This window comes from Somniosus microcephalus, chromosome 17 (genome assembly GCF_052327205.1).
Source record: "Somniosus microcephalus isolate GS21.2 chromosome 17, FLI_Smic_1.0, whole genome shotgun sequence".
Taxonomy (NCBI): Eukaryota; Metazoa; Chordata; class Chondrichthyes; order Squaliformes; family Somniosidae; genus Somniosus; species Somniosus microcephalus.
The window spans coordinates 22,408,364-22,427,223 of NC_141003.1; the positions used below are offsets into that span (position 1 = coordinate 22,408,364).

General features: G+C 44.8%; 1 protein-coding gene across 9 annotated transcripts in view; it reads right to left on the reverse strand.

Moving 5' to 3' along the window:
* Positions 1–12,699, reverse strand: part of plekha5 (pleckstrin homology domain containing A5) — a 435,482-nt gene extending 422,783 nt beyond the window's left edge. For 2 of the 9 annotated variants that reach the window (XM_086010044.1, XM_086010043.1), the window contains exons 1-3: positions 12,481–12,693; positions 12,277–12,353; positions 11,425–11,482 (exon numbers count right to left, since the gene is read on the reverse strand). In XM_086010044.1, the coding sequence (XP_085866170.1) occupies positions 11,425–11,482; positions 12,277–12,353; positions 12,481–12,578 (233 nt within the window). In that variant the 5' untranslated portion in view covers positions 12,579–12,693. Of the gene's footprint in view, positions 1–11,424; positions 11,483–12,276; positions 12,354–12,480 lie in introns of all 9 variants that reach the window. The other 7 variants (XM_086010046.1, XM_086010045.1, XM_086010041.1 and 4 more) reach the window with 6 other exon arrangements.
* Between the last annotated feature and the right edge of the window lie 6,161 nt (positions 12,700–18,860).

An 18,860-nucleotide genomic window follows, 5' to 3' on the forward strand; every position in this document is an offset into this window, starting at 1 on the left:
GTGCGCACGACTTACGCTGACCAAAAAAACCTTCGGTTTTTAGAGGGTTTCGGTTTTCGGAAGTCCGGATAAAGGGTAGTCTACCTGTATTGGTGAATTTCAATGTACAGGAAACTTTTTTATATCCGGCACGGACGGGACCGACGTGGTGCCGGTTCATCAAAAATTCCGGATAACCGAAAGCTATAGTAAAAGATACGGAGCTCAAGCAACAAACCCTGTTGCTTCAGAACAATGGCCACAAGTTGCAAGCGTCTCTGTAGCTTAGCAACAGCTGCAGCCACACCCTTGCACAGCAACAACTGGAGGAAGGCAAGTAATAAAAGTTACCTGAACCTACTCCTGAATTTTGCCGGTTAACCGAGATTTCCGGTTATTTAGGTGCCGGTAAATCGGAAGTTTCCTGTATATGCTCCAAAAAATGTGAAAAATCATTAAGTAGAGAAACAGTGAAATGTTTTCCAAATTAAAAGCAGGAAGATCACTTCTGTAAAGGGCGCTCAAATTGAAAACATAAAAATTTTGCAATGACAAGTTGTGCCCCTACAGTGGCTGCATGCACACTGTCTGCAACGTTTGACACACATTGCAATGTCCTAGTTTCAAAGGCACTAACTCAGTATTAATAGGACATCATCTTCCCCCTTACAATCTGGGTATTTCTGCAGCGAGTGGTTCACCTCTCAATTCCCCAAAGCCTGACCACCACCTACAAGGCACAAGTCAGGAATGTGATGGAATACTCTCCACTTGCCTGGATGGGTGTAGCTGCAACAACACTCAAGAAGCTCAACACCATCCAGGACAAAGCAGTCTGCTTGATCAGCACTTCACTTACTAGATTAACCATCCATCACCTCCACCACATGCGCACCATGGCTGCAGTCTGTACTATCTACAGGATATATAGCAGAAAGTCACCAAGGCTTCCGCAGCAGCACCTCCCAAACCAAAACCCAGAAGGATAAGGGCAGCAGGTGCATGGAAACATCCCCTCCTCCAAATTCCCCTCTAAGTCACACACTATCCTGACTTACACATATAACACCGTTCCTTTATCGTCGCCGGGTCAAAATCCTGGAACTCCCGATCAAACAACATTGTGGGAGCACCTTCACCACACGGACTCCATCAATTCAAGGTGATGGCCCACCACCACCTTCGAGTAACTACGGATGGGCAATCAATGCCAGCCTTGCTAGCGACACCCACATCCCAAGAATGAATTTTTAAAATCCCTATAGATTACCATTTTTGCTTCCTGTAATACACAAGGATTCCCAGAAGTATAGGAACTAATTTAACCCTTCCTTTCACATTCGCACTAGGTAGATAAAATGTGATGTGATCCAGGTATGATTTGGGGAAAAGCGCACCCAAATTTACTGTTTTGTAAGTCAACCTTGCATCAAGAACACAATTTAGCACTAATAATGTAATCAATTTATGATAGCAAGTGTCTCCTGTTCTGTGAAACACTGACATTGTTTTTTAAGAAGTGATGAAAGCTGAACTCTTGACTTTTAGTTAAAATGTTATCAAATTATTGAAGTAACAAACAACTTACCATGGATCATTGTAATTATCTGAACAGAAAAGTCAACCCACTTTTTTTTTAAACCAGCTTCAAAACTAGACAATATTCTGAAAACAAGGTCACCTTCGTCCCTTCACTTTTTTGATCAACAGTAAATACTACAATACTGTGACATCCTTGAATTCCATTATCGTTATTGTGTGGTGTACCTTGGCCAGACTTAGTCAATGAATTTATAATCCATCATGCAGCAATGCTATGAATCACAGGTTTTGAATATTTCAGTTGCCTGACACACACTTTATCTGATTAATTGACCATACTCCAGATCTTGCCCAAAACCATTTTATCCATAAAGCATAAATCACAGGTTATGCATTTACTACTTCAGCAGCACTACTACTGACCATCATTTCTCTGTGTCTTAATCTGTTTTGATATTCAGCACTTAAACCTCAGCATGCCTTTCTGGCAAGCTGATAAGTAATAAAAGATAGTTTTCTTCATTTTCACGCCATCCAAAGTGCTGCCACGAGAATTGCTACACTGGTTTAATTTATTTTTCCTGCTTATTGCAAAAGAAACTGCCCATTTCTGCTATGAAACTTTCCATTGGCAAAAAAAGTTACAAAGCCAGTTAATAATATATGGAACTGCGCAGATCGAAGGTATGCACTGGTATATACAACTGGTAAAGAAAAACTTGCATTTATATACAAAAGCAAAATACTGCAGGTGCTGGAAATCCAAAATAAGAACATCTTGCTGAAACGTTAACTCTGTTTCTCTCTCCACAGATGCTGCCCGACCTGCTGAGTGTTTCCAGCATGTTCTGTTTTTACTTGCATTTATATAGCACCTTTCACAACCTCAGGACATCCCAAAGCACTTTACAGCCAAGGAAGTACTTGTGAAGTGTAGTCGCTGTTGTAATGTGGGAAATATGGCAGCCAACTTGCGCACAGCAAGCTCCCACAAACAGCAATGTGATAATGACCAGGTAACCTATTTTGGGTGTTGATTGAGGGATAAATATTAAAAAAAGAAAATACTGCAGATACTGGAAATCTGAAATAAAAACAGAAAATGCTGGAGATACACAGCAGGTCAGGCAGCATCTGTGAAGAGAGAAGCAGAGTTAACGTTTCAGGTCGATGACCCTTCGTCAGAACTGGAAACACTCTGACGAAGGGTCATCGACCTGAAACGTTAACTCTGTTTCACTCTTCACAGAGAGTATCTCCAGCATTTTCTGTTTTTATATGAGGGATAAATATTGTCCAGGACACTGGGGATAACTCCGCTGCTCTTTGGTAATGGCAAAAAATCTTCAAATGTATGATACTCCCCTCATACATCCCAGGAGCCCATGTTATTTCCCATTTTCAAGCAAAATATCACTTTTTGAGAAAATAAATGACCTGTTTTAAAATATTTTATTTAAGTCAAATATTTATCCAAATAATAACCAAACAACTCCTCTGGTACTGTCCACTCCTTTGAGCACCTCACCTTGTTCCACCCCTTTCAACTTCTTTAAAATCCCCGTTGTCTACTGCCCACCCTTTTCCTCACTCAGCCTCTGCACTGAGCAAAGACTCATCCCCAGTGATTTCAATCTTCATCGAACCAACCTTTGCACTCACTTCTGAATTCACTGCCCTCCAGTCCACCGTAAACCTCTTCCTCCATATAAACTTCCCTACCTATATTCACAGCCATCCCCTTGACCTTGCCATCTCCAAGGTCATCTCTACTCCCATGATCTCTATCGCAGACAGTGCCATCTCCAACCACTTCCTCACCACTCGCATCTCCCTAGCCACTTCCTTCTGCGTACAACCCTGAAAAAAAACACCAAGTCACTTTCAACTGCACTTTCTAAATCCCAACTGCCTACCTATCAGCCCTCCATTCACCACAATACTACTGCAGCCATAAATCTGTTCAACAACTCCCTCACGTCCACCTTTGATGCCCTTACCCCCAGCAAATCCCTTACCCACGCCAATCATCTAGTATGGCCCCCACCTTCACTCACTCAAGTCCAAAGTGCGGAGACTTCAGCATATCTGGTGCACAACTGGTTTAGCCATCCATCACCTGATGTGGCAGGACTCCATCAAGTGTTAATGGACCCCACTCTCCTCTGCCAAAACTCCAGGATCATCCTGCAGAGTAAATATAACCCCAGCCTCTTTTCTCCATTAGCGACCATCTTCTTTAAACCCCTGTTCCCTGCCCCCGCCACCCTCACCACAAGGTGCTCATAAACTTCGTCACCAAGATTCAGAACATCCATTCAGCAGCCTCTGCTGCTTCCTCACCTTCCGCTTGTCCAAGCCAAACCACCGCCCAGGATCTCTCCCCTCTCCACCCTCGCGCCCCGCGCCCCCCCCCCCCCCCTTGAACCCACACCTTTTTCCGGTTTCTCTCCTATTTCCCCCTCACGGTCTCCCTGAGCTCATTTTGTCCATGAGACCCACTCCTGCTCTTTTGACCCCATTCCCAAAAACTGCTGACCACCCAACTTCCCTTCCTGGCTGCCATGCTAACTAACATTGTAAAGGTTCCCTCTCCTCAGGTACTGTCCCACTTCCTCAAAAACCACTGGCATCATCCCACTCAAAAACCCACCCTCAACCCCTATATCCTTGCAAACTACTGCCGCATCGCCAACCTCCCATTCCTTTCGGATTGTTCTCTCTCAAATCCGTGCTAATCTTTCCTGCAACTCCATGTTCAAATCTCTCCAATCAGGTTTTTGTCTCTACACAGCACTAAAACAGCCCTAACCAAGTCACAAATTACATCCTCTGTGACTTCGACCATGGTACATTATCCCTCCTTGTTCTCCTCGACCGCTCTGCAGCCTCTGAAGTCGTCAACCACACCATCCGCCTCCAAACACCTGTCCTCTGTTGTCCTGTCCAGCCCAGTGGGATTGCCATTCCATGGTCCACTCTTATCCGATTGTAGCCAGAGCATCTCCAGCAGTGGCTTCTCTTTACTACCCCCCCCACCCCCAAACCGGTACCATTACCTCCAGAATTCCCCTAATAAAGAATTTGATATAGTAGATAGAAACTATTTCCTCCGGTGGGAAGAGTCCAGAACAAGGAACTTAAAATTAGAGCTAGGCTGTTCACGGGAGATGTCAAAAAGCACTTCTTCACAAAGGGTAGTGGAAATCTGGAAAACTCTCCACCAAAAAAGCTGTTGAGGCTAGGTCAATTGAAAATTTCAAAAATGAGATAGATAGATTTTTGTTAGGCAAGGGTATTAAGGAGTTAAGCTACAGCTCAGTCATGATCTAACTGAATGGCGGAACAGGCTCGAGGGGCTGAATGGCTTACTCCTGTTCCTATATTATAGCAGGACAACCCCCAAATATGATCCCTGGTCTGTGCTGAATTAGCTGATCAGAATGGCAGTATGGGCATTGCAATTGGTCATTGCACCCATGATTTGAGGGGGGGGGGGGGTACCGGGGGAGGGACTGGGGAAGAGAAGAACAAAGGGGCAAGTAAAAGTCAGTGATCAGGAGTGGTAACTGTGCACATGTACACTTTTAGGTGAAAACAAGAGTGGGTACAGTCATGATACCCTCCACAGAAGAATAGTCGACTGACACTCATTTCCCTGTGCTCATGTGTAAAGGATGGCTATTTGAGCAAGCTACCACAGGGCCATGGGTTCCCATGAAATCACATGGCAGCATAAGTCAATGCCTTCAGAAGAAGAGGGGAGAAAATGAGGGGGAGGCAGAAATTTAAACCAGTTATCTATTGTAGTAAGCTCAGCAATGAAATGTCAGTATAAAATTTGCATATGTTACTTCTAATGATTTGTAATAGTAGCAATTATACATTCTTGGAGATGATCATAAAGTTGGCTTAGCTTCCAGTGGAGGTTTGAGGAAAGAATGTGTTCAATTATTTCCTTGAAACAGGAAGTTTCAGTTTATATTCAAAATAGCAATAGCAGACAAATTTGGGTTTCTTTCTAAAACTACAGGTCGAATTAAATAAAGTAAAGTAATGAGTAATAATCTGGCGTAGAAGATACTGTACAGTTAGTACAAAGGATGCCCTATGTTGATTTCAATTATAAAATGTTAATGCAAACCCAAATCCCTTGAAAAAGGGAAAACAACAAATTTGGTTGAAAATTTTGAAGCATAAGGGATGAAGTACCATGTTTCGTATAAGCGATTTACTCTTTGCATATATACACAAATATACACACATACTGTATATATAAACATAATATACACACACATATATATATAAAATATATTTTAACACACACATTATAGGTGGCAACAGTAACAAGGATGCAAGTCTGACAAAATTGGCTCTAGTGATTACAGTGAGCCTATAGGCCAGAATTTCTCCTGTATGATAAGGCAAGCCCACAGTCTTCCCCTGACCTGACACACACTCCAACAACGTCTGTTCAGTCAATGATGGTTAACTGTTTCCCCTGAAGCAGGTTTCAGGCAATGACACTGTCTGGGAGATCCCTCCACAGGCAGAATGCTATAAATGGAATCCTGCTGATTGTATCAGTTCAAAAATATGTGATGCGCAGCTACTTAGTGCTTGTGCTCCTGGGATGAATATGGATATGGCTCAAGCACCAGCAAGTAATTATGCTGTAACAATTTTGATCTTGTGCAAAATGGACAACCCAGCCGTCTCAACTAGGTGGTAAGGATAAACTGTTATGGAATAAGTCAGTTACATTCTATCAAATAGCCTTAATACCACTGAACTGTGCCAAGTCCAGAATCATTAATTATCTGCAGTTTGCTGTACAGGGCAGTAATATTTAATCACTCAGCAGATTCAAGATTTGTGGGACATAAATATTGCCCAGTGTCTCTTTTCACTATTACTATATTAATACATGGAGAACAACAGATACCTGGAAATGATTACAAGGCAGTCTAATTGAGGGGTTCAGTTGACATCCTAAACCATGACGTTGGAGCAGCTCATTATGGTAATCTGAAACCCCGGATTAAATTACTATATTTTAATTTAAGGACCAGTGTAGACATAAGCTGCTGGTACACTCTAACTCACTGATAGATGGTGGTGCTGCACTGAAGGATTATATGCTGTGATGTCTTTGCTTCAAGATGAGAGACAGTTTACAATTGGTTACTGTGAAAATCTATAGCTAGAAATTATTGACAATACCAAAAAAGGATGATCTAGTCATTCATTCACTAGCTGTTTGAGGAACATTGATGTGCACAAATTGACTGCCACATTTTCCTAAACAGTAATTGCATTTCAGAGAAAAAGCAATTCACGGGTGCTACATGAATGCAAGTTCATTCATTACACCATAATGCTTGCATTGAAAGGTTAATGATCGTAATGTCATTACTTCAAGTTTAGAGATAGTTTGCTGTTGTTTACTGTGAAATTCTGCAGTTAGTTTCATTAGGCTAAACAAACCACTACCACCCCATACATAGATCTCAATGTACAATGTTTCCGTAACACTAGAAGAGAAATGTCATCTTTTAGTGACTTTTTCTTTGAAGCCTTCTTTATTCAAATCTAAAATTACCTCACTTCATATACCCAAATATGTAATTTAACATTTCCAAATAATCTTGAACAATGCATTTTGAGAGTTCAGTTAAACAAAAACCTGACTGGTTTCTATAATGCTACATCACAATGGCCTGAATTATGCAGTCAGCGGCGAAGGAACTGCACTCACTGTTCACTACGCTGACAGCTGCCCAAAGATTTTTCACAGGCTTTTGAGTGGAAACTTGCTCTAATCCAGCATGGTGCCCTCTACAGGGGATGTATGGCGTCTGTGAACAAGTCAAGAACCAGCGAAGCTCTTCAACTTGAAGAATCCTCACCGAGACTCAGAGTCTAAACCAGGAATCATAAATTAGATTTAAGTCATGTACCAAAAGTGAAATAAAGATTGGGAAAGAAAGAAAAAAGCGACAGACAGAAAAAGTTTATAATCTCCAACACTAATTAAATTCTGAAGGAATGAGACTCCGCACTTGTAAAATTAAATTTTCAGGGCCAGAGAGTTTGTTTGGCAGTAATTATGACTGATCACATCGTTAAAAATTCACTTACACTTGACTACACCAGCCCTAACTTTTTCTGGCATGTTTAGTGGGTAACTAGTGAGCAAGTACCTCAACTTCACGCCCTTACATTGATTTCAATGCCAAGCCTATCGGTGAGGTACAGTTATAGCGCGATCTGTGGAGGAGCAGGGTAACTCAGACCGCAATATCTGGATTTCCACATTTAATTGTGCATACTCAGGAAGTTGCTGTCCAATTTACTCCATAACGGTGAGTGCTGATACCCTCACCGTTATTCTTGGCATAAAACCTGGGCCAACTAGATACTGAATAAGACAAAACGTTGGCCCAGAAATTCGGGTCTCCACGGGTGAGTACGCATGGGGTACTCACCCGTAAGCCCAATGGAAGTTCCAGTTTTGTGCATGCACTGCACATGCACGGGAAACCGGCACTTCCGTTCCCCTGAAAGAAGGGGTTCAGAGGTGGAACGCGTGCGCAGGAGAGGCAGTGCGTGCGCATCGAACGTACTTTTTTTTGCAGGTTTTCCCAGGAGGGTAAGTTTCCAGGAGTTACACTTTTAAAAAGTAGGCACAAGGCCTGCTTTTTACAAGGTAAGTGGTGAATTAATTAAAACAAACATTTTTTTCCACAGGTTTATTATTTTTAAATACTTTAAAGAAAGGTAAGTTTATTTTTAGCCCTGTTAGAAAATGTAATTAATTTTTTCAAAAATTTAAATTATTGTTTAAAATAGTTATTTCATATAATTTATAGTTTATTTTAAAAATGTGATTTTTAAAAAATGTATTTGAAGATTTAGTGATGTTTTGGGGCTTATCGTATTTATAGGTTTGACAGGTCAAACTTACAAATGAAGCATTCCCTGCTACCATTGGCTCTCCATGGCCCACGTGATCCCAGCAGACGCATCGAACTAACTGCGCCCCGGGATACGCAAGCACTGCATGCTGGCAGTTGGAGGAGGCCCAGGATCGGAATCCCACACGAGCCCACAGCTCAACGGCCGGCGCGGTAGGTAAGTGCAGGTCGGGGGCTTGCACCCGCGGGAAGCCCCCGACCCGAATTTCTGGGCCGTTATTTGATAGAGGTAGCACTCAGGATAACCTAGACAAACTGAAAGGATGGCCTGTTTTCATACTATGGTGTTCACTACTTTTAATAAACCTTAAGTGCCATAAGTCATCAAATCTAAACACAGTACGCTACAACCGTAGGAATTAGTCAATTGTGCTGTGATGGTTTTAGTATGTTTGTAAGGAATATCTAAATACAATTCATTAATTATTCAAAGTCACTGCTATTACAAGCATTTAAAAAAAGCTTTCACAGTAGTTCTAAATACTATACTATGAAATATTTAACTTTATTAGACACATGGATCCATCAGTAAGTTTTTTGATGTGGCTACTGGAAGTCTTCACAATCAAACACCATCACTCAATACACTTTCTTTGGCCCTTTCTCCCATGTATCTGTTCACCAGAATTTTCACACACTTCAACATATCCACCTGACCAATTTACATCCTCTGCATTGCTTCATCACATAGCGATGTTATTCTCTGCATTCTCCATTTCTTCTGTATCCACCATCTTACCCTTCCTACCACCCACTCAGGATGAAAATACTAGTTACATCTTAGCTTAAATCCTCCTAGGTTCTCATTTCTCTCATCTCATCCATTTCATCCTTGATCACTCTAAATTAAATTACGCCCCTTTTGACACACAGTCAGAGAATATTAATAAGTGTGGCAGCATTAATTCCCAAATTTTGAACCTACTACAAATGCAGCATTTACTTTACATTGCTACCGTCAATGGCTCGCCTGACCCTAGCAGCAGTTCCACAAGGTAAATGAAGGTAAATGAAATCATGAACAAATCATCTGATCTATTCCATGCTCTCAATGCTACTTCATCTTCATTTCACAAACTGAAACTCAATGTTGCCTCTATCGCTTTTAGGAAATACATACACCGTTTACCCAATAATTAACCTGTAGCCACTGTAGTTTTTAATCTTTGGGAAAGTAGTGATATTTTAATTTTGCATCAGAACCCATTTTGCTGTATATGCAACACAAAGTACTATTTACAGTATACATTACTAAGAAAAAAGCTTAAGATCAATATGCTGGAAATTATTCACAGTAAACCTCAGGAATGTCTACAAAGGCGACAATGCAATATTGCAGATTAGCTACCTTCAAACATGGCTTTATTGTGAATACTGTTTATTGTAATTGGGTTTTACATCACAAATATGTCAAAATCAAACAGAAATGTGTACTGCTTTGCTAACAGTGAAATGGCAGTCTCCCACAATTAAAGAGACACACCGACTGTCTCCAATTAAATCAGACTATAGAAGGTGTGTACTTTCACCCTTAGGTTTTAGCATTTCGGCACCACAGCCAAAACATTAAAATTGTGCTTCAATTTCTGCACTGTGTATTCTAAATAGAAATATTTCATCTTTTTCCAGTTGTTGTAGGAATCACTAGTGAAAAATTCAAAAGCGAAACAAGTTTAAACTATTAAGCTGAACAGCTCAAGCATACCACAAATCATAGATAAGAATATAACTTGTGTACATACTTAGTCCTCCCATGCAACATAACAAAAATTCAAAATTTCAAGCACATCGTGGAAACTTTTATACTAAGGTCTCAATGAATAACCTACATAACCAAATGCTTCATAAGACTGAAAATTAATGCAAATACCCTCACAACATTTAAGAAGCATTTGGATGAGCACTTGAAATGCCATAGCATACAAGGCTACGGACCAAATGCTGGAATATGGGATTAGATTAGACAGGGCTTGATGGCCGGCGCGGACACGATGGGCCGAAGGGCCTCTATCCGTGCTGTATTACTCTACAAAAAACATTTCTTACCCATGAGAATTTTGGTGCATAATAAAACTACTTGTATCATTATCTTATTTAGGAGCCACAGTTACAGAATTATTAGCATAATAAAGCTTCCATTGCATATTTTGCACTTTACCACAACTTAAATGCAGAGTATTTTATTACATTCTATCAACATATCACACCTCTTAAAAGCTCAGTGAACACCAATATGTCACAAACCTGGTTGAGAAGCAATAATAAACTACCGATTCCAGTTAAGCACATGTTCAATTTGAGTTTTTTTAAATCAAAAATTGCTCAAGCATCTTTTCCATCATATTTGATAACAGAGGCAAGAGATAAATTGTTGCTATGTGATTTTAAGTATAGAATTAGTAGCCAGTGTTGATCTTTCTTTTAAAATTACAGTTCGATACATAACCAAGCTGACACCAGCTTTAGTCAAGTTTTTTATTCATTCAGCACACTGATGGTAACTAATTTCATCCCATTGAAATGAAGTAAACACATGAGGCAAAGCTGGTTCTTTTTGCGCCATGCCATTAGAGTAACCGAATCTGACACGTCACTGTTTGTAAACAAACTACCATAAAGCTTGCGGAGAATAACGACCGACTGCATTTTTAAATTTCGGGCGACGTTCAAGCGTCAGTTTTGAATCAAGGCGTTGCTGGAACCTGTGTCGAAATCAACTAGCGCGACACACCCACCCCACACAAAACGTGTAATCCACGGTGAGCAACTTTGGGCAGAATTTAACATTTTAACACATACTCAGCAAACTTGTATCCACTTGGAAAGCAGCACCGCACACCTACAGCAGGAGTTTGCTATCAGCGACTGCATAAGTCCAATCATAGTCAATGCATCGTCAACCTCTCTCTCTCCTTGGTTTACTCACTTAATGTAATATCTCGCCCCTTCAAATGTGTATCCTTCTTCCCAGCCGGTTGGTAGATCTGTCGGGAACAGGCGATGGGTTAGCGACTCAAACACTGAACATCCCAAACTGGCCATAGCCGCTCTCACGCCGACTCGGACTGAGATTTGCAGCCGGGGATAGTGGGACTGAATGTCGGTGTGGGTGTGGGTGTGAAGAGAGATGTCAACGGGCTGCCGGGCTTGAAGAGATTCAAATCAACATCACACACCCGCCGACTTCTGCAGCCCCGCACAGTCCAGCAGGGCTCTGAGGAGCACAGCAGGCTGCGGCTGGAAAAGTGAGAGACAAACCCCCTCTTGCCATCTCACTTGCGGATGAACCATGTACCGGCTCCCGGGGCTGAGGGGGGAAGGGGGGCGGTGAAGAGGAGGCCGCATGGGGTCCACCCCCCACCCATGGGGGTCCCAGCTCAGGATCCACAGATCCACTCCCAACCAGGGGGGGTCCCAGCTCAGGATCCACAGCCCCTCTCCCACCCAGGGGGGTCCCAGCTCAAGATCCACAGCCCCTCTCCCACCCAGGGGGGTCCCAGCTCAAAATCCACAGATCAACTCCCACCCAGGGGGGTCCCAGCTCAAGATCCACAGCCCCTCTCCCACCCAGGGGGGTCCCAGCTCAAGATCCACAGCCCCACTCCCACTCATGGGGGTCCCAGTCCCTCCCTCCCCCGGGGGTCCCAGCTCAAGATCCACAGCCCCACTCCCACTCATGGGGGTCCCAGTCTCTCCCTCCCCTCCCCCAGGCGCCGAGTGTCGCCCAGCTGCTTCCCCCTTCCCCTGGGTACCTGCCGCCGCCGCAGACTCTCCGTACCTGCCGTCTTGCGGTGCCCGCTGATGACGGCCTCGCCTGTCGCTGGATGTAACCAGGTTGTTCTCTGCGCTGCTTCACTGAGGGGGGAAAACACACACAAACACCGCGGGGTGAAATGTCGCTTCAAGTGTCCGCCAGAGGCCCAGCCCCCCTCCGACCCCCGCACTCCCACCCCGCCCCACACCCCACTTCCTCGGCACTTACTCGATGAAGAAGATGCGTCCGTCGCGGGTAACCCCGTGAGACCAGGACCCGGGCAGCCGGAGCCACTCGGACTTGCCGTCCGCCATGTCTAAAGCCATGGAGATCCCTGCGCGCTCCCGACACTCCTTGGCTCCTCCCCTTCGTGCCCGCGCGCCGCGTGCGCGGCCCTGCACAGGTAGCAACCGCCGCGCGCGAGCTCGATCGGTGAGGGGGGAGGGGGAGGAGCGCGCGCGCGCCTGCCTCCGTGAGCGCGCGACCCGACACAGGCTGCAACCGCCGTCTTTGATTCTTCGTGCGCGAGTTACCGGGGCAACAAGGAACTGCGCTGACCCGGGCTACGCCCACTCTGCACCCATCATTGGGAGCCACTCCCTGTGGGTAACTCCTTCCCACTCTGCACTCATCATTGGGGGCACTCCCTGTGGGTAACTCCTTCCCACTCTGCATCCATCATTGGGGGCCACTCCCTGTGGGTAACTCCTTCCCACTCTGCACCCATCATTGGGGGGCACTCCCTGTGGGTAACTCCTTCCCACTCTGCATCCATCATTGGGGGGCACTCCCTGTGGGTAACTCCTTCCCACTCTGCATCCATCATTGGGGGGCACTCCCTGTGGGTAACTCCTTCCAACTCTGCATCCATCATTGGGGGCCACTCCCTGTGGGTAACTCCTTCCCACTCTGCATCCATCATTGGGGGGCACTCCCTGTGGGTAACTCCTTCCAACTCTGCATCCATCATTGGGAGCCACTCCCTGTGGGTAACTCCTTCCCACTCTGCACCCATCATTGGGGTCACTCCCTGTGGGTAACTCCTTCCCACTCTGCATCCATCATTGGGGGGCACTCCCTATGAGTAACTCCTTCCCACTCTGCAGCCATCATTGGGGGGCACTCCCTGTGGGTAACTCCTTCCCACTCTGCACCCATCATTGGGGGGCACCCCCTGTGGGTAACTCCTTCCCACTCTGCACCCATCATTGGGGGGCACTCCCTGTGGGTAACTCCTTCCCACTCTGCACCCATCATTGGGGGGCACTCCCTATGGGTAACTCCTTCCCACTCTGCACCCATCATTGGGGGGCACTCCCTGTGGGTAACTCCTTCCCACTCTGCACCCATCATTGGGGGCCACTCCCTGTGGGTAACTCCTTCCCACTCTGCACCCATCATTGGGGGGCACTCCCTATGGGTAACTCCTTCCCACTCTGCACCCATCATTGGGGGCCACTCCCTGTGGGTAACTCCTTCCCACTCTGCACCCATCATTGGGGGGCACTCCCTGTGGGTAACTCCTTCCCACTCTGCACCCATCATTGGGAGGCACTCCCTGTGGGTAACTCCTTCCCACTCTGCATCAATCATTGGGGGGCACTCCCTATGGGTAACTCCTTCCCACTCTGCATCCATCATTGGGGGGCACTCCCTGTGGGTAACTCCTTCCCACTCTGCATCCATCATTAGGGGGCATTCCCTATGGGTAACTCCTTCCCACTCTGCACCCATCATTGGGGGGGGCATTCCCTATGGGTACCTCCTTCCCACTCTGCACCCATCATTGGGGGGCATTCCCTATGGGTACCTCCTTCCCACTCTGCATCCATCATTAGGGGGCATTCCCTATGGGTAACTCCTTCCCACTCTGCACCCATCATTGGGGGGGCACTCCCTATGGGTAACTCCTTCCCACTCTGCACCCATCATTGGGGGGCATTCCCTATGGGTACCTCCTTCCCACTCTGCATCCATCATTAGGGGGCATTCCCTATGGGTAACTCCTTCCCACTCTGCACCCATCATTGGGGGGCATTCCCTATGGGTAACTCCTTCCCACTCTGCACCCATCATTGGGGGGCATTCCCTATGGGTACCTCCTTCCCACTCTGCATCAATCATTGGGGGGCACTCCCTATGGGTAACTCCTTCCCACTCTGCATCCATCATTGGGGGGCACTCCCTATGGGTAACTCCTTCCCACTCTGCACCCATCATTGGGGGGGCATTCCCTATGGATACCTTCTTCCCACTCTGCACCCATCATTGGGGGGCACTCCCTATGGGTAACTCCTTCCCGCTCTGCACCCATCATTGGGGGGGCATTCCCTATGGGTACCTCCTTCCCACTCTGCACCTATCATTGGGGGGCACTCCCTATGGGTAACTCCTACCCAATATGCACCCAGATTTTGGGGGCACTACAATGGGTAACTCCTTCCCACTCTGCACCCATTATTGGGGGGCACTCCCTATAGGTAACTCCTACCCACTGCACCCAAATTTGGGGGGGGGCATTCCCTATGGGTAACTCCTAACCACTGGTCACCCATTATTGGGGGGCACTCCCTATGGGTAACTCCCACCCACTGTGCACCCAGCTTTTGGGGGGCGCTCTCACTGTGTAACTCCTACCCACTGTGCACCCAGCTTTTATGGGGCATTTCCACTGGGTACCTCCTACCCACTGTGGGAGGGCACATGGAAAATGCATACCTGCTCTGTGCACCCACCTGGGGGATCCCTGCAGTGAAATGACCCACAGGTGCAAACTGCTGTGCACAATCTTGAATGGTTATGTCACTCTCCTAATGGGTAAATTGTACCCACTGTGCACCCAGGTGGGGTGAGATCACTGCAAGCTTCCAAAGCCACAAAAAGTCCAGTGCACTACAGAACTGTCCAGGACTAGGGAGATACCAGCATGTTCCCAACTCGCCATGGCTCAAGAAAACCTTCAGCTAAGTACAACCAAAGCATATTGCCATCACTGAGGTAGCTGCTGTAGTAGCTTTTCTGTACACCGGGTTGTAGGGAGGAATGAAGTAAGTGCACAAAAGAGAGGTTGAAAGCAAAAACCATCATGTTATAAATCTCATCATTCATCAAGAAACTACTCGTGAAATAATGCTGGATGGCCAGCTGGTGGCGCCGTCCAAGGAGTATAAATACTCAGGTGTCGGCCCCAGCTTGCTAGGGACATTTTGTAAGACAAGGAACTAGTGAAGTACAACTAGACCTCCATGTTCGGAAACAAGTTGATTAAAGCTTTGCTTTATGCTCAAACCAAGTGCGTAGTGAGTTTTATTACGTCACATCATGTATACAATCAATGTAAGTTATAAAGGCAACTTGCCAACACATACATGTGATATAGTGTAAAATACAGGGAATTGTGGCCAGCCATATTTGTTATGGGCAAAGCAACCAGGTTTGGTAAAGTAAAAATTTGATCTTGCCTACAACCTGCCTACTGTGCACAAGTCCATCATGATTCTGTACTGCACAGCATTAGGGCACATACCTTGCAGGTAAACCAAACTTTGATCTAGTGAAGGTAACGCCACCTCCTGGAATTCTAAATTCTAAATATCCAGTATATATTAAATAATATGGGCTAACTAGCCCCTCTGAAGTGAGTTTCCCCTTTCCCCCACCCTCCCATTATATGTGTCACAGTATCAGCTGAAAAATCTGTCTGGCTAAAGACAACTCTGTCAGATGTGGAAACCTGTAGGTAAATACTGCGGTGCCTCTGCATAGATGCCACAGAACACTCTTGGGACACCAGGTGAGGAAGCGAAGGAGACGGATCCCACAGGTAAATCCTGACTTGAAACAGCTTTCATCTATTCATCCACAATCGCGCAGGGAGTGTAAGCTAAGGACAATTGACAAGTAAATGACACATTTGACTGAAGACATCCCTCAGCGCACCCAATGCATTGTACAGTGAACAAGCTCAGGGGAATGTGCAAGTAAACACTACAGTAGATTTGCATGATCCAATGCACTTTAATCAAAGAGGTAAACAGTGTAACAACTAAAATAGAGAGGTGTGCTCAGGGTGACACATACAGGTAACTACAACATTGCCTGAGCTAGGAGCTCCCAATACATTGTTGACACTGCAAGATGTGCACCCATGGAAAACCCTCAAATTAATTGTATTATTAGGGAGGAAGGGGCAGAGGGGGGTAGATCAGAGCTAGCCCTTGAGGCAGTGTACAGGGCTGAATCCAATAATATCTCATTAGATCACATGAACAAAAATGAAAACAACAAAAATTACTCTAGTTTCTTGTTGATGGAAAAATGACACACAGAAAAAAGTGATAAAAATGTTCCTCTTTCTTACTTAAAATTCCACATTTCAATTAACAGATTTTGAAAATCCAAAAACGCTTCTTTAAAACTATCTACCCTCATAAAAGCACGATCGCGATTTTCCCTGTGCTGTGTAACTTCATCCTGCAAGTTCAATTCTCAAATTGATACCAACAGTACAACAGCCCCATACCAACAAATATATTACTCCACACCCAATAGAAGTCATGGCCAATTCAGCCTCATTTGTGGGTACTTTTGTGCTGTAGACCTACCAGGAATTGGATTGAGGCTGCACGAACTCTTTTTAGATTGCACCCACAAAGACAATAAATTTGAGAGTCTAGAAATTGAGTTGTGCTGTGCCCGTTTTACAGGCGTAAAATGGCACCTAAAGGTCCAATATGGCACATGTGTGCACATGCTCAATCAGCGGTGGAAATGCATCACCCACCATATTTGTTAGGGCTGCTCAGTAGACATCCACTGTGCATGCCTGAAACTGGCATTAGGCCTATTGCATATGCATATCAGGGCTTAACGCCTGATATAGGCCCCTTTGAAAAAGTAGATTGTGAATGATCACAGCATGTGCCCTGCATTCCATAGTTTCTTCAGGTATTTAGCAGCCAAACCAGGGGTAAAGGGACCACTGGAGGCTACCACTGAAAAGGTACATTTAATGTGTTTTACTCACCTCATGGTGGCCACCACTCGCTCCTCTCCCAATTGCCTCTTCCCCGAACTCTTTTGAGGTTCTTGGGCTGGCGCCCTAGCCAGCCAATATTGCTGCACCCCACAACCGAAAAACTGCCTCTGAGGCCTCAAAAATCTCTTTTGACCTCCACTGTTCCTAGTTTCTCACCATTTAAAAATACTTGGACCTCTTCTTTTTTGGTTCAAAATGGATGACCTCACACTTACTTGCGTTGAAATCCATCTGCCACAGTGTTGCACACTCACTTAATCTATCAATGTCTCTTTGTAATTTTATGCTCCCGTCTACAGGTGAAGTCAGACGAAGGAGCAGCGCTCCGAAAGCTTGTGATTTCAAATAAAGCTGTTGGACTATAACCTGGTGTTGTGTGATTTCTTACATTTGTCCACCCCAGTCCAACACCGGCATCTCCACACCATGGCCACTATGAAAATGCCAGCTTTCGGATGGTTCCATTGCAAAGATATTCCAATTGTTTAGATGGATGTAAGCAATTCTCTGTCACTATTCAAAGGAGAGAATGGTGTTCACCCAGCATCCTGGCCAACATTCCTACCTCAATCAACATCACCAAAAACAGATTAACTAGTAATTTATCTCATTTGCTGTTTGTGGGACCATTCTGTGTACAAAATTGGTTGCTGCATTTGCCTACGTAACAACAGTAGCTGCACTGCCAAAATAATGAATTGGTTGAGAGATGCTATGAGGACGCAACAAAACACAATATAATTGCAAGTCCTTTATTAGACACTAGTGGCTGATTGCTTACCTCAACACCAAATACACATTCACCTTCAAATGAACAAATGCAGGAAAGATCACAGCAGGATGTTCATAGACTCACTGATAGATGCTATAACAGAGTTAAAATATATCTAGTAGGAACATGCTGGTGTAATATAAAACAAGACTGTTAAGCAGTCAATTTGCAAACAGCAACTGAGATGAATGACTAATTAATGTATTTCCAGTGTAGTTGGCTGGGATGTAGCACTCATGCAAGACCGTAGTGTGAGCTAAAGCATCAAACGTATTAAGAATTACTATTAAACAATGTTGTTACTGTAGTATATTTCATTGATACACCCTTAGATGAGCTGAATGTAACTGATAATATCAAGACACGTGCTCATTGGAGGACTATTGCTTGCACTCAAACACGCAAACAGCCGACATTTGCATTTGCAAATGTACAGTAGCATACCAGCAAATTTTCTGAATGGTTACTATTCAAAAACTGTGCTACTGAATGTTACTCCACAGCAACCTGGTATGAAAATTCATGAAGCCTGTGCACTGAGAGTCCTGCAGACCCAGTGCCACAGGGAACGTGTTTACTCAGAAACTGGCAAAATTAAAATGTGGCACAGATAATGCAGCATTCTTGCAGAGAAACATAGACAATAAACACATTTCTTTGCAGAGAGCACTCTTGTGCGAAATTTACAGCTCACTTCGACTACATGAAATGTACCCCCAAGGTGACTGAAAATAAACTACTGAAAAGTGCAGATCCTCACCCTCTGACATGGCAGTTTTTTTTTACTAATTTTGAGTA